General features: G+C 39.2%; 1 protein-coding gene across 2 annotated transcripts in view; it reads left to right on the forward strand.

Moving 5' to 3' along the window:
- Positions 1–16,832, forward strand: part of LOC145270461 (uncharacterized) — a 198,696-nt gene that overhangs the window by 47,274 nt on the left and 134,590 nt on the right. For both annotated transcript variants that reach the window (XM_080126098.1, XM_080126103.1), the window contains exon 2: positions 7,769–15,257. In XM_080126098.1, the coding sequence (XP_079982224.1) occupies positions 7,769–15,257 (7,489 nt within the window). The remainder of the gene's footprint in view (positions 1–7,768; positions 15,258–16,832) is intronic.

Consider the following 16,832-nt stretch of genomic DNA (forward strand, 5'->3'; position numbering starts at 1 on the left):
AAGAAGGTCAAATAGAAGTCACGCAGCGTTTGGGTTTGTTTACCCAAATTTAACTGTTTCTTCCCCCAACAGATGTTGGGGAGTGAAAAAGCTGCTCCCAATTGTCCAGATTGAATAGCAACTGATCAAAGCTGATTGCTTCTGGACGTTTTTCCTGGCGCAATGCCGAGAACGTCTGCTTGAGTTTAGTTTCAGTTTATTTATACTAAAAAGCCCAATCAACACGCGAGACGCCAAAATAGCAATAATTTTGTAAAAGTCGACGTAAATAAATCTATACGCTACGCGGTTTCCTAATTCCTAGATATTATTATATAGGACCTATATACACAGTTTTAAGCGATAGTAACGACCCCGGGAGCGTGTGCGAGAAAAGCCTTTTGAAGACATACACGAAATGGTCACACACATTTTGCCTTTTATATATATAGACTAGCGGGGTGTACCCGGCGTTGCCCAGGTGTTTGGAGGTGTGTGTGCTCGGGCGGGGGTGGGGGGGTGTTAATCAAAACATAAGAATAAGTGAAGTAGAAAAAACTAACGTAAGGCAAATGAATGATGTTAAATGTAAAAATGGGAAAAACAAAAAAGGAAACGTGAAACAGAAAAACGAACGTTAAAAAATCTAAAAAATACCACCACCACAAAATGGCTTAAATAACTCTGCTTCAATATTAAAATTAAAAAAATCGAAAAACAAAAAAGACATCTCACACCACGATTTGAACCCAAAACCTTTAGATAATGAGTTTTTGGGTAAATGAAAAGAAAAATCATTGGTTGTTGAAAAAAAAAAACAAAGCCTTGACGTGCAGTTGGAAAATAGTAAAGTATAAAAAAAAAAAAAAACGGGTGCCCGTTTTTGACGAGTAATTGACATGAACTTTGAGTGTAGGACAGTGTTTTATTTACCGCGAGTAAGCTTAATGCACATGCGGCAATCGTAAGCAATAGCTATTCAGCAGTTAACATTTTCTGCAGGATAGTTTTTAATGAGGTCAATTAACCGGTTTGTTTGTTTTTACCTAACTTTGGGGAAAACCAGCTCCCTGTTTATTAGGGGGAGTGTCTCGTCTCGAAATGAAAGCTACCGTCTGATATGACGAAGCCGACATTGACAGTTACATAGCTTTCTAGAGACCACTGGTCGTGGGCCAGTAATTCGAATCAAGTTTCGCTGTTTTTTTTTATACCGAAAACAATGCAACATTTGCCGATCTAAAGATGTTGAATAATTAGCGTTTCAAAGTTGGGCAAATTGAATAGAAAGGCGACCACCGTTGTTAAGTCATAGATGTTATCATTTAGACGTGATATAAAAAATTTTTAAAATGAGCGACGACCTTGAGAATCCACCGGAGAAAAGCCTTTTGGAGACATACACAAAAAGCGAACATACATACATACATACATACACACATTTTCACTTTTATATATATAGATATATACTAGCGGGGGGGGGGGTACCCAGCATTGTCCGAGTGATTGTAGGTGTGTGTGTTTTTGGGTAAATGAAAAGAAAAATCGTTAGTTGTTTAAAAAAAAAACGAAGCCTTGACGTGCAGTTGGAAAATAGTAAAGTGTGAAAAAAAAATGTGCGACCTGGCAGGTGCACGTTTTTGACGAGTTAATGACGTGAACTTTGAATGCGGGACAGTGTTTTATTTACCGCGAATCTGTTGGCTTCTTTTTTTTATACGTGAAAGCTTAATACACATGCAGCGTTTGTAAGCAATAGCTATTCAGCAGTTAACATTTTCTGTGGGACAGTTTTTAATGAGGTCAATAACCCGGTTTGTTTGTTTTTGCTTAACTTTGGGGAAAACCAGCTCCCTGTTCATTAGGGGGAGTGTCTCGTCTCGAAATGAAAGCAACCGTCTTATATGACGATAAGCCGACATTGACCAAACATTAAATCGCTTTCTAGAGACTGCTCGCTTTTTTTTATACCGAAAAACGAAAGTAACACGTGCCGATCCGAAAATGTTGAATATTTAACGTTTCAAAGTCGGGCAAATCAAATAGAGAGGCGACCATTGTTGTTAAGTCAGAGATATTAAGATTTAGATGCGATATAAAAAGTTTTAAGAAGTTGTGAGGTGACCGATCGGTTCTCTGAAAAAAGCCTTTTGAAGACATACACAAAAAGCAAACATACATAAACACATTTTTGCTTTTATATATATATAGACTAACGGGAGGTACCAGGCGTGGCCCGTGTGTTTGTAGGTGTGTGTGTTGGGGAGGTGGGGGGGGTGATCAAAACAACCCTGTTTTAAAAAAAAAATTTGGCTGGGTGTTTGTAGGTGTAAAAGAAAAAAAAAGTTTTAGTAGGAAAGTAGGCTTGAACCCCGAACCTTTGACGTAGAGATGGAAACGAAATGGAAAAAAAACCCTGGGACCTAGCCATCTCGGCTACGAGAGAAGAGGAATGAAAAGCCTCTTAATTTAACGTTTATAAAATGAAATTAACAGGCGCGAAACCTTAAGTTGTGTGATGTTTGACCTTGAAACATGACGCGACTGGAAGCCAGTTTTCGCTTGTTTTATACTGAAAAGCGAAAGATACACAGGTCACTCTAAAAATCTGGAAAAAATAGCGCGTGAAAGTCGGGTAAAATGTCCCTGTTCGTAATTCATCGATATTATCATTTAGACGTGATATAAAAAGTTTTAAGAAGGAATGAGCCAACCGAGAAGTCCAGCGAAAAAAGCCTTTTACAGACATACACAAAAAGCGAACATACATACATACGTATACACATTTTCGCTTTTATATTTATAAATAGATTAGCCTGGGTGGCTGGCGTTGCCCAGGTGTTTGTAAGTGTGTGTGGAGCTTTAAAAAAAAAAAAAAAAGTGCTAGTAGGCAGGCAGGCTCGAACCCGTGACGCGAAGGTGGAAAAGAAAGTGAAAGAAAATCTGACGTTTTACCGCTACTCCATGATACGACTGGAAGTCTAAAGCATTCAAATTTAACATAGTTAAGATGACTTGCAGAAGTGGCATTACTTTTAAACCGCCCACGAAAGCAAATTAGACACAAGGTTGTTTTTAATGTGGGGTGGGGGGGAAGCTCTCTTAAAAGGGGGCATTCAGGCAGTATCCAAATAAATAGTAATTGTCTCAGTATGAAGGGTTTCCCCTTGACCAAGGACCAATTACAGAACAGATACTACCCAGCCCAAAGGCCAGGCGGTTGCATTCAAATAGTTTCGCTTTATGTATACGAAAAAGACAAACACCCGAGAGGATGGCATGGTGGGAATTTTGTTTAACTCAATCAAAAATATGATAGAGACAATGTCCATTTGCGAATGCAAGACATTACAATCTGGATAGTATGCGAAAACTTCTTGTGGAATGTAACCGACACGTGAAGCCCTATGCAAAAGGCCATTCGTGGACATACACAAAAGCTCACCCCCATTTTGTCCTTTATGTAATAGACTAGCATGGGTGCCCGGCATTGCCCTGGTGTTTGTAGTGTGTGTTGAGCAAATAAAAAAAAAAGTGTTAGTAGGCAGGCAGGTGCGAATCGTGAAGGAGGAAAAGAATGTGAAAAAAAATGTAACGTCTTTGCCGTTGTGTCCATCGCTAAACAGGAAGTTGTGAAGGTTTAAATTAAGGCTAGTCAATCGAAAACAAGGGATGACTTTCGAAAATATTAGCGAAAAAAGCGACCCCCCTCCTTGTAGAAAAGTGCCCAGTTGAGGGCGATGGAATTAATGTTTTTAGCTAATTTTTTTATATTTGTTGTCCGAAGGGTTGAGTTCCAAAATGATACTGGTCTCGTGAAAATCTGTCGCCTCTGTTGAAAGCTTTAGGCAGACATACAAACATACATACATACATACAATTAAGCTGACAGGTGAGATTAATATAATAGACTAGCGGGAGGGGGTGTACCCGGCGATGCCCGGGTGTCCTGAGGTAAATCAAAACTCAGGCGGGGGGGGGGGGGGGGTAAATAATGAAAAAAAAATGCTTTGGTAGGTGAGTATGAGAATCGAACCTGTACCCTTGAGTTGGAAATTAATGTGTGAAAAAAAAAAAACTGGGCGACGTTAGCCATTAGGCCACCGCGACATACAATATACACAGGTTTGAATTTATTTATTTAACTATAAAAACAGGTGTGTGCAATAAAAATTAACTCTGCTGTTTCCATTTGACCTAATTAAGAAGGTCAAATTGAAGTCACGTTTACTCAAATTTGACTGTTTTTTTTTCCCCAACAGATGTTGGGGAGAGGGAAACCAGCTCCCAATTGTCCAGATTGAATAACAATTGTCTGATGTACAACATTGATCAAAGCTGATTGCTTCTGGACATTTCCCGGCGCAATGCTGAGGATTTGTTAACTTTGAATTAGTTCCGCTTTTTATACGAAAAAGCCTCATCAACACGCGAGAAGCCAAAATAGCAATAATTTTGTAAAAGTCAACGTAAATAAATCTAGATGCGACGCGCTTTCCCAAATCGTACATATTATTATTTAGGACCCATATAAACAGTTGTAAGCGATCGTAACAACCCCGGAACCGTGTGCGAGAAAAGTCTTTTGAAGACATACACGAAATGGTCGCACACATTTTGCCTTTTATATATATAGATGTTTGCAAATTCAACTGTCTTATATATGTATATACTAGCAGCTCAGCCCAGCTTTGCTTGGGCCCTATGTACTGTTCATAACTTTATGTGCATATATGCATACATATATATATATATTATAAAGTTTGACTCATGTCCAGGTTATCTACATCTAAAATTTCAAATGTTTAGACCCAAAATTGTCTGCAATGGTCAACTCTTTCAACTTTGACCTTGGCAGCCAAATTTTTGGTCAAAAATTGATTAAAAAGCTTGCTGCATGTCTGAATACCTTTTTATGTAAAATTTCAAATGTTTAGACCAAAAATTGGCTGAGTAATTTGGTAGAGACTGTAGAGGTCAATTTTTTTTTAACTTTGACCCCTTAACATTTATTGTTTTGAGCTCAAATCAACTTAAAAAGTTTGGTCCATGTCCAAGTAACCTACATCTAAAATTTCAAGTGTTTAGACTCAAAATTACAGGGGGAGTTTGGTAGAGTTTTCAAAAATCAAATCATTGAACGATAACCCCTTGACAGCCAAATTTTTGTCCGAAAACCGATTAAAAAGATTTTCCCAAATCCCAATACCCTTATGTCAAATCTCGAGTCTGTAGACTGAAAATTGACAAAGTAGTTTGGTAAGGAAATGTATACACACAGACAATTTCATTTTTATAGATTGCATTTAAATCTAGATAAGGCACCTGCATGATTTTACCATGAAGAAACATTGGATTCAATTTCATAACAAATACATAAGTATTTGAATACAGTACTTATATAATAGCTAAATGTTTTGCTTTCAATTCTAGCTGATGGCACTCAAGTCATAGTTAAAACTTTTGGAATCGCTCCTATATATTGAGTACAATACAATTATCAATAGAGATTGGCTCTATAATAATAAATACAAAATCTGCATAAATTAAAATACCATATTTAAGCATGTTTTATGACTGGGCAACAGCAAGCGACGTATAATTATTACTTTTTCATAAAAACAGCTCCCATCATTTTATAGTAAAATGGAAAAAACATGGAAATTGTGTTAAAATCACTAACAATATAAAATGAAATTGATTTGTAAAGCGTGAAACGTTAAAGAGCAAGTGACATGTGTGAACCATAAAATGTTGAACATTTAATTAAGAACAGTTAAATCTCTCGTTTTCTCAAGTGTTACTTGAGATTTTCAGTTACATAATATTTGGGCAGTATTTGCATTTAATTGATTTTTTTATTTAATTTTATTTTATAAGAATAATTCTAATTCCAGATAATAAACTTATTCTCGTAACTTTTGCATAAAATGCATTTACTCAGATAAGAAATCATGCATGGAAACATAATCCAATGGAGTCACACATCCAGAGTTAAAGATAAAGATACAATAAGTAATTGCAAAACAAATAGAACCTATTATAAAGCAAGTATATCAAGCATGCATTGAGACATAGAAAGGAAAATGACAATTGTTCACATTACAGGCATGCATAAAAACATATCTCTACTTATACATAAAAGGCACTTCGTCTATCTGTGTGTTTGTAAGTTTAACTATGGACTCCAAAATGACTGGATCAATTTTTTTTTTTTATGTCACACATGTACTCTGTGTCTGGAAGTGTTCTTAGATAGGTTTTGTATTGGAATGCTTCTGATAAGTATTGATAAAAAAAGTCTGATCAAAGAAGGAGCAGTTTGATTTTGACCAAGTTTAGTACCCTTATACAACCTAACATCAAAAGAGTGTTTGAGAAGTTTTCGCACAGGCAGAAGGATCCAGCATATAAAATCAACAGTAGGTTCTTTGGTAAGACGGGTGCACATTTGAAATGAATGCTTCTGTTTAGAGCACAATTGAACTAGGATACTTTGTATTTTAAACTTTAATCAAGCCACTATATAAAAATAATTTTATAAAATCAACACTAAGTTCTCCATTGTGCAATGTAGTTAGTGCAAGGAGGCATGTGAAGCTTCCTCTCAGTAGGTCCCTGACTCAATCAATTTGTTTGAAAAATGGGCAATTTCACTGATTTTAATGACAATAAAAGTGTTGGAAGTGTGGAACATTCATTGATCCTCATTCAGTCATGAGCAACGTCAGGTCTTGTTAAAATATATATTGATTTTTTTTTTTTTTTTTTTTAATGAAAAAAGTGAAAAACAAAAAAAAAAACAGAACTTATAGTAAAAGAAATAGATTGTGAAAACACTCATTCACTAAACTGAAGTTGTTTTTTTTTATTATAAAACTGATTTAAGAAGAAATCATCCTTCAATCTATAATAATCTAACTACCAACTTGTCTCTTCGACTTCCTATTACAGACTGACTCCGATTTCTCCTTGCTTACGTGTCTCTTACGTCAGCTAGTGGACAACCTTGTTTGTCACTCAAGCCACATCGTTGTTTACTTAACCAAATTTCAAACTTGCTTTGTTCATGATTTCCTCTATTCATAACATTTTTCCTTGAGCCAAAATTCATCAGTTAAATATTTAACATAAATATTTTTAAAAAAATTTTCTGAATATTTTTTTAACCTAAATAATGTAACAATTAATCATCATAATTGTTCTGACCCTTGGCACTGCCCACCGCAACATAACACCGATATTACACTGTAATCATAGCCAAAGGGCCACAACATAAGAATATAGTATCTCTTTAAAAATAATTTTGTAATGCTGCTTTGCTGCTTGTGATAAAAATTACCTTTTTATATCTCTGACGGTTTTCAATTAAAAAAAAATTTTTTTAATCCAAAACATTACTTTTTTATAACATTTTTTTTTACTTAAAAGTTTGCGGTTTCTTTTTTTTTGTAGGATAATTTAATGGTTTGTTTTATGTTTATATAATTCAATATTTAATGTTTAAGAAATTTTTATAAGAAACACTTTTTGGAAACATATTTGCTATATTTATTTCTTTTAAGTTTTTTTTTTTTTGTATTTTAATGAAAAAGTACTCCAGTCATAAAAATATGATAATCTTCATCATAATATAGAAGTGAATCTATGCAGAATGCAATTTTACTCATTTAAAAAATGTTTTTTATTTTATCTTCACAAATTAAAAATCTAGAAAAATGTTTTCAGTGTTTTTAGATTCCAAATTTGATTTTGTAATAAATTTTTTTTTCTCTTGACAACATTTCAGAATGCTGGCAAAACTAACGTCTCAAAACCGGTACCAGTTCCGCAGCAACCATTACCGCCACCACCACCACCTCCACCCCTGCAACAACAACAGCAAGCACAATTTTCACTGCAGCAGCAGAAGCAGCAGTATCCTCCTCCTCCTCCCATCAATCAGCAAAACTTTAAAGATGTTGGTGCTAATCTCGCAAGCTTGGTGCATGCCATACCATTTACAAGCCGTCAGCAGAAAGTTTCTCGAATAAAGCAGAAAAATCGAAACCGTATCGCAAGTCAATATGACAACCGCGTTTCTTCTGAGTCCGTGAATCAGCAATCGTTCGAAAAACATTGGCCACCAGTTCAGTCGGGGAAGAATTTCCCCACCTCTGCTGGAAAATGTAGTTCCTATGATTCTGCAGACTCACGTGTGAGAAGAAAAAACGCTACTGTTTCTTCAGTTCGTCTCAAAGATAGTGAAATTCTCAACGAGAGTGGTGGGGAGTGTATTGAGAATACAGAAGATGCCGCCAACGAGGCTGGTAGGTTGGTCTACCAGGCATTCTCCAAATATGAGCATCAAAATGAAATTAATTTGAACTTCATATCACCAAAGGATCCCAAGAAAAATAATGGTGCGGCCCCTACAGGGCAGATTCCAAATGAATCTGCTTCTGATATTCTGAACAGATCGGATGTGTCACCTGACAGTGGAATTCAGTCATTCCCTGGAACCCCTGTAAGGAACGATTCTCCGAGTCACACATCGTTATTACCCAGTTCAGATCATAATCAGTTGGAAAGTGGCCAGATTCCATCTGGCAACCCGATCAATCAATGTATCTCAGCAGTTGCGGGACCCGCCACCTCCTCCCGACAAGAATCCGCAACAACTTCTACCACCAATACATTTACAACAAAACCGGCATCAACTATTACTACGACTGCTTCTTCTCAGGTTACACTCAGTTCTATAAGCTGTGATCTTAATCGACAAATCTGTGATACAAGGACAGCCTCCACCTCAGCATCAGATTCCAAACACATGGGAAGGAGGAGAGGCAGAGGGCGCCCTCCTAAAAGGGCAAAAAATTCTTGGATTTTACAAAACAAAAAGTCTTTAATCTATGCTCGTTTGTACGGAGAGGCTAGAGACACTGATATTATTGAACGGACTCCATTCTCAAACATAACGTTACCTGAACGTGTGCAAACAAATAATCACTCTGAGGTGAATGAATACCCATTTTGTCAACCGGTTGTGCCCCATAAAATAGTCGATAAGACTTTCCAGTCTGATGCTGTCAATAAACCCTTGTCAAGTTTTCAGAGTCCAAAGTTCCAGCATGAAGACAGTTGCATTTCACCGACAAGAGAAAATAAGCAAACAATTGCTGACCATTGCTTGCCGATAAAAAAAGTTAAAAAGTCTAAGATTTATCCTGTTGAACCTTTCTTAGAAAACAATAAGTCATCCCTGTTTGATGATGAGAAAGAGGCTAATCTCTACTGCCCCCCTAAAGTGTCGTCTGGGGTCCGAGTCAGTCCAGATAACTGTTCAAAAGCTTATGCTAATGTGTCTTGCTACGAAAGGACTGATATTTATCCAAATGGCAAGCAGCATGCCAATTTGTATGCCAAATATGGCACGGCTGTGGAAAACCCATCCAAAGCCGCTAACTTTCCTGCCTGTATTGGCCGTGAATGCTGTCATAAAACAGTTGATCTGTTTGAATTTAAAGACTCTCCTGATGACCTTCCTTGTATAAAAAGAAGTAATGAAATCGCACTTCCCACAAAAGGGAACGATTTAATCAACTCTTCTGGAACGACTGATGCATCATATTTTAAAGCCAACGTAAATGCTCATCAGCTAAATATTTCTAACTTATCTCATGCACGGAAACAAGACTGTTTCCCATGTTATAGAAAGACAAATGAACAACTCTGGGGACAAGCTTCAGATGATCAGTTGACCCATCAAAGATTAATTGATTTGTCCACCTCTAAATTTCCAAATGATTTTTCTGTCCACAGGTTTGATCCGTTTCTCAATACACTGCCGAAAGCTAAAGTGGACATTGCTTCATCCAAGACACCAATCAGCTTGACAGGTAGTAAAAAAGCAGATGCAGCATGCCAATCTTTTTCAAAAAAGAAAAATTCGATCACTTCGGATGATATCCCTTCATTACAGAAGGCCGATTTTGATAGCCTCAAGTCTATGAAAGATGCATCCATTCCTAACCGTCTTGGAGACACTCTTCCATCGAGGATGTATGAGGATTCTCCCCCCATTTTGATGAGAGCAGAAGACTTGCCATGTTCAGAAAAAGTTAAGGACCCACCTCGTTTGGAAGAATATGGAGCACCACAAGCTATCAAAAGGGCCGAATCGCGAAGAAAGAAAGCTGAAAATCTTTCGAAATTTAAGAAGGCCGAACGTCAATTCGTGACCTTGAGAGATGATGATTCATCAAGGCCCAGGATCGATAATTTAGCCACTAAGAAAGTGGAAAACGAGAAAGTTTTGGATGAGACTAAATTGTCTAAACCAGATAAGAACACTTCTTCTAATGAAGTGACAAAGAATTTGGTATCTAATCAAGACGAATTGGACCGACATGAGAAAGCTTCAAGTGAAGTCCATGAAGAAAGTGATAATAGTAAATCTGGTAGAAATGTGACGCCTAAAAAGAATTCACAAAACCAAAAGACAGAAAGCATTTCTACGAGCTCTGCTTCCATCGCAAATACTGACACAAACTCTGTGGGACCAAAAGTTCATTTGCAACAATCAAATTCGAAGAAACAAGAGGAGGCATCAACACCTCAGAAGCCAGATGTGAATAACTTGCTTTTAAATTCTGAAAATGCTTTAGTTCCTTCAAGAGTACAGACTCCACCTGTTCTTTCAAAGAATGAGGATCATGTACCATCTAAGCAACAGAAACAACCTTCGTCGTCGTCATCATCATCATCATCATCACAACAGAAGCAATCTTCTGCATCACAACAAAAACAACCAGCAATCCATCAAGAAAAGAAACCGCAGAAAACACACATACAGAAACCACCCTCAGTGCTCCAACAACAACAACCGCCCTCACTTCATCAACCTTCGAAGGCACCTCTCCCACTTCATCAACCTTTGAAAACACTTCCTCCACTTCATCAACCTTCAAAGGCGTCACTCCTACCCCAACAACAGAAACTATCCCCACAGTTAAAGCAGCCAAAATCAGGACTTAAGCAAAAACAGAAAGCAAATTCGCAACAGAAAACACCCCAGCTTGAGAAGCATCCGCCACAACTAACCCCTCAGATTTCATCACCGAAATCACTGCAGCAAACCACTTCTTCTAATCTACCAGAGCCATCACATAATTTAAAAGAGCCTCCTCCCCAGTTGCAACAGAACTTACCAGTTCCACAACTGCAACAAGAATCAAAAGCCTCACCCCAGTCAGAAACGCAGCATCCTGTCAAAGCTAAAAGAGATGAAGATGGTCTTGTTCCTAAGAAGCTTTCTGTTGTCGAAAGGGTGAAAAACTTGCCTAAGAAAGCAGCCAGTAACAGTCAGTTCTATCAAGAGAATACCATCACAAATCAACAACCAGCCAAAAAGAAAGCCATCACCAACACGAGCAAGAAGTTTGGTATCACACCGGGAACAAAATGTACCGATAAATTATCTAAGATTTCTGTTGAACAACCAGAGGTAAAGAAAGCTGAGAAATTTCCTACTTCGGACAATAATAAAATTGAACATGCAAAAGGGAAAAAGGTTCGGGATGTTTCAGTAGTCAAGAAGAATAAAGAAAGCGTGTTGGATCCGGTGCCCGTCATAAGGGAAGAACCACAGTCGATATTAGTAACACATGATGATGTTGCTGGTGATACAAGAGGTTCTCTGCATGATCCTGTACAGCAGGTTCCCAAACCTAAAAAAGCTAAGAAAAATCCCAAAGTGCAAAAAGAAATCGGCAGCAATAAAAATAGCATTTCTGATGATTTGGTGAAATTGGCTGAGGAATGCTTTTTAAATGCTAAAGCAGCTCAGCTTGTATCACCATCAAAGAATACAGATAGTGCAGTGAAACCCCCCCAACTTGTAAAATCTGGGATTGTAAAACGTAAAAAAGTGGGTGTCCGTTCATCAGGGACAAACCTGCCTGAATCTCACCATCCGATAACAACCACAGAACCAAGTACTCCTATTACCACTGATACGCCCAAATCTATTCAGCCTGATGCAAATAGCCATCCCACTGTTAAGAATAACGAAAGTAAAAGTTCAGAAACAAACGACTTAATAAATGGTAATAAAGTACGTAGAAAACCCGGCCGACCAAAGGGTTCTAAAAATAAAACACTGCTGACAAGGCCGATTGGCTCTGAAAAACCTGTTAGAACGCTGCATTCTCAACCAGAGAAAAACTCTGTACAGAATGGCATTTCAAGTAGTTGTCCAAGTCAAAATAAACTAGGTCGTAAATCCACTCGAGGTCAGTTATGTAGTCCGAAGCACAGAATGTCAACTCTTGTGAAACGACCTCGAGGACGGCCAAGGAAAAATCTTACCGATAATGCTTTGCAACCTTTGGAAAACAAACGTTCTCGACATTTAGAAGATAGTAGCCAAAATGGAGTAGAACCTGAGACTACTACAGAAGTAACAGAGAGTAAGCGCCGTACTGGCTTTGGTCCGAAAATATCACCAGAGGAAGGGGATTTTGATTCGTTGATCAGAAGTGTCCATGACTCGATCAAATCTCAGTTTCATGGACAGGACGAAACTGAAGATTTTAATGACTTCAATTTCAGTGATAATTTGGATACTATTGAACCAACGTTAGTTAATGTCTGCATGCAGCAGGAACCAAAGCCAACAAGAGTTGCTCCGAAAATCCGAAGGCCTAAGCTTCACGTTATGATGCGCAGACCCCGACGGGGACGTCGGAAAAAGAAAAATCTCCCGGCAGCTGACTCTCAGAGTTTCTTACGCAATTCCTTTTCATCAAATGTCAATATGCCATCTAAAGCCTCATTTGCTTCGTTCACCTCAAACAACATCCACTTGAATCAACCGTGTTTTTCAACAGAAGCAAACACATTCTCTATGTTTACGAGCACCCCCATCTCGGATAAAGAACAAACGGCCTCAAAAGCAGGCTTTCATTCTCAGTCATTTAAAAAGTTTACTCGTCAGTATACAAGTCATAAATTAATCAATAAGAAAAAGAAAAAGCGAATGCTTTATTTCCGCTCTAAGCATAAAAATATTGTTGATCCCGTATTCTTAGCTGATCTGGACGTCATTATAGGACAGTTTGACAGTCTGATCATCTCAGAATCTTTGGATCAAATCCGAAGATTCAATATCGGAGATAAACCGATGCCGAGCATATTTCGGCTGGCAAAGATAATCAATAGGAAAAAGAAGAAAGAGAGGCAAGTTCCAAGCGTCCCAAATGTGATTGCTTCAAATTATTCACCTGAGGACCCATCATACCAGTTTCCTCCTGAATTAAGTCCAACTCCAGCTCCACAGCAGCCATTTCATCAGGTTAGTGAAAAGCCAAAGAAAGTAAAATCACGTAAAGAAGTGAAAGATAAAAGCCGTCGAGAGAGTGGAGATAGATCTCAGAAAGAATCAACAGAAAAACCGACCAGTAAAGAACATGTGTCTCGGGCAGCACACAAGGAACTTGGTTCAAAGAATCACAAAGAGACCCATGAAAAGACCAATCGGGAAGTCGAGAGTGTGCGTAAGGTTTCCTCATTAGATCGAGCGCATAAAGTTTCTCCTGCAGAAAAGGGTCTGAAAGCATCATCTGTAGAAAGAGGGCGCAAAGTATCTCTTGACAGAAGGCGCAAAGATACCACAAACAAAACTGCAAAAGACTTTTCTGATAACTGTACGAGTAATATCAATAGCAAATGTGGCAAAGGTGTGCCGAGTCAAAATTCTAATTACTCTAATGATGGTGATGGTGCCAAATTATGCAATGAAATTTGCAATGACCAAATTCCTCAAGAATCAGTGAAAGGAACAGAAACAGATCAAGTTTCAAAGTTGCCAGAAAAATCATCAACCAAGGTGTCTGAAAAGGCAACTCCCAAGGTGTCCGAAAAGGCAACAGCCAAGATGTCTGAAAAGGCAACAGCCAAGGCGTCCGAGAAGCCGGCGGCCAAGGTGTCTGAGAAGCCGGCGGCCAAGATGCCCGAAAAGCCGGCGGCCAAGATATCCGAGAAGCCCGCGGCCAAGGTGTCCGAGAAGCCCGCGGCCAAGGTGTCCGAGAAGCCCGCGGCCAAGGTGTCCGAGAAGCCCGCGGCCAAGGTGTCCGAGAAGCCCGCGCCCAAGGTGTCCGAGAAGCCCGCGGCAAAGGTGTCCGAGAAGCCCACGCCCAAGGTGTCCGAGAAGCCTGCAGCCAAGGTGTCCGAGAAGCCGGCGGCCAAGGTGTCTGAAAAGCCGACGGCTAAGATGATAGAGAAACCAGCAACCAAGCTGACAGAGAAGCCGGCGGCCAAGGCGTCCGAGAAGCCGGCGGCCAAGGCGTCCGAGAAGCCGGCGGCCAAGGCGTCCGAGAAGCCGGTGGCCAGGGCGTCCGAGAAGCCAGCGGCCAAGGCGTCCGAGAAGCCAGCAGCCAAGGCGTCCGAGAAGCCAGCGGCCAAAGCGTCCGAGAAGCCAGCGGCCAAAGCATCCGAAAAGCCAGCGGCCAAGGCATCTGAAAAGCCAACAGCCAAGGTGCTAGCAAAGCCATCAACTAAGGTGCCAGAAAAACCATTGGTAAAAGTGTCCGAAAAACCCTCAATTAGGGTACCAGAGAAGCCATCAGCAAAGGTGCTAGAAAAGCCAGCAACAGCAGCAGCAAAGTCTCACCGTAAACTTTCATCACAGGGAAAGCAGGATAAATCTTTAGATAAATCTCTTGAAAATATTTCCGATCCAATCGAGAATAATAAAACTGTTGAGAAATTAGCAGAGATAACTGAGGTGGCTAAAGTTGCAAAGGAATTAGAAAATGTCCGAAAAGATGATGGAATCAATAAAGATTTGTGCAAAACGCTTGGCAAAGAGAATGCCGATGGTCACATCGAGGAGAAAGCTCATAAAGAATCGGTGGAGAAACCTCGCAAAGAGTCTTTGGAGAGAGTCCGTCGAGACTCTGTGGAAAAGACTCGAAAAGAGACTGGAGAAAAAGTCCGAAAGGAAATCGGAGAGAAAGGTTGTAAGGAGAAAAGCAAAATTGTCCGTCGTAAAAGTGCCTCTGAAGAGAACCTCCGCCAGTCAAGTGAGGAGCTGAAGATGTGTAACCAGCAGTGTTTGCCACCAAAGAAGAGGCACAAACTCTTTTCCAGTGTTCAATCAGCTGCTGGCCTGAGCTGTGGTCTGTCAAGTGGAAAACCTGACTTGGTGCACCAATGCACAAAACCCCCTGAGAAACGTAAAGTTGGAAGGCCCCGAAAGCATCCATTACCCTTCGATTTATTATGTGCTGCTTCAGGTAAGATATTTCTTTCTTTTCTTTTCTTTTTTTCTACAAATGAGTTACCACTTATCAGAGGCCACTCGAGAATAAGGGTTAATGGATATACAGTAGTTAATGGGAAAATGTCAGTAATCGTTAATAGTGGAAATTTGGTAAATTGGATTACTAAGGGGATAGCTCATCAAGAACTTGTTCACATTGGACTTGAAGACGACCATAGTGTAGTCAGTTGAAAACCAAGAAAATGGAACAGAGTTCCACAGGTGTGCAGTTCTAAGAAAGAAGCTTTGCTCATAGAATCTACGATTAGGTTTAGGCACAGATAGAGAGTGAGAGAAATTCTTGATAGTGGTTCAGCTAGACAAGTGTTTTTCATGAAAGTCAGGCCAGAGGGGACCATAGATTGGAACTCAGGTGAGCACTTGCCATGGAAATAACGATAAAGCAGAGACAGACTTGCAACGTATCTTTTGTGGGAAAGAGGTTGCAGAGAAAAGAAAAGGGCATCCCCTACTAGGCTATAAAGTCTATTTTGAACTTTGTCAAGGCAGGATAAGCTACTTCTTGCAGCTCCTGCCCAGATGTGGCAACAGTACTCCACCCTTGGACGTACTTGGCTCTTATACAGGTAGAGAATTGCATCAACAGTGAGATATCTACTGGAGCGGTAGAATGATCCCACCAGTTTTCTAGCAGCTTTGGCAACGGATTTGATGTATGTATTCCATTTCAAATCAGGAGTAAAGTTCAGACCTAGAATCTTGTCAAAACATGGAGCTTCCCCCAAGACAAGAGCCATTTATTTCAATTGATGCCAGATGGGGATCAGAGCATTTATGATGTAAAAAATAGAAGCTTGGTTTTAGATGCATTAAAATTAACCAGCCACCTCTTTCCCCATTGCACCACCAGATCAAGATCAGAGGAGAGAGAATCAGAGAGAACTTGGTCATTTATGGCCATAGATAGTAGTGTCGTCAGCATAAATGTCCACGAATGATCTTAAGATGTGAGTTAGGAGATTATTGATGTAGATCAGGAAGAGAGTTGGACCCAGAATGGACCCCTGAGGAACTCCAGCATTAATACTGTGAGCTTCTGATTTCTGCCCATCAACCACTACCCTTATGAACGTATTAGAGAGAAATGCTTTAATAATTGAAAAGACAGTTTCAGCTATACCGTAGCTGGAGATTTTATGAAGTAGACCTTTAGTCCATAATACTGGTAATATTGGTATAGAAAATGAAATTTCCACTGACACATTTACTTTAGTCTGCCAATACTGAAGTTACATTTTGTGGTTACATAACACATCACTCAATAAGTTCCTGGCCCAACTAATACCAGAACTTTTAGACAACATTCACATCTATTCATCAACATAGTCTCATCCTAGGATGGTATGCTGATTTCACTCTTTCTAATGTTTCATTCCTCTCCATGACTAACAAATAATGTGATGATTATTTAAACTTGTAAGAATATTTAATTTAAAAGGTCACTGTAACCTTATATATGCGCTTATTTGTTGAATTTCTTTATCCAGAAGGTTAATCGACAAAAAGAAGGCTGTAGAGTACAAAAGCT

Source organism: Euprymna scolopes, chromosome 4, assembly GCF_053919585.1.
Source record: "Euprymna scolopes isolate OS-2025 chromosome 4, ASM5391958v1, whole genome shotgun sequence".
Lineage (NCBI taxonomy): Eukaryota > Metazoa > Mollusca > Cephalopoda > Sepiida > Sepiolidae > Euprymna > Euprymna scolopes.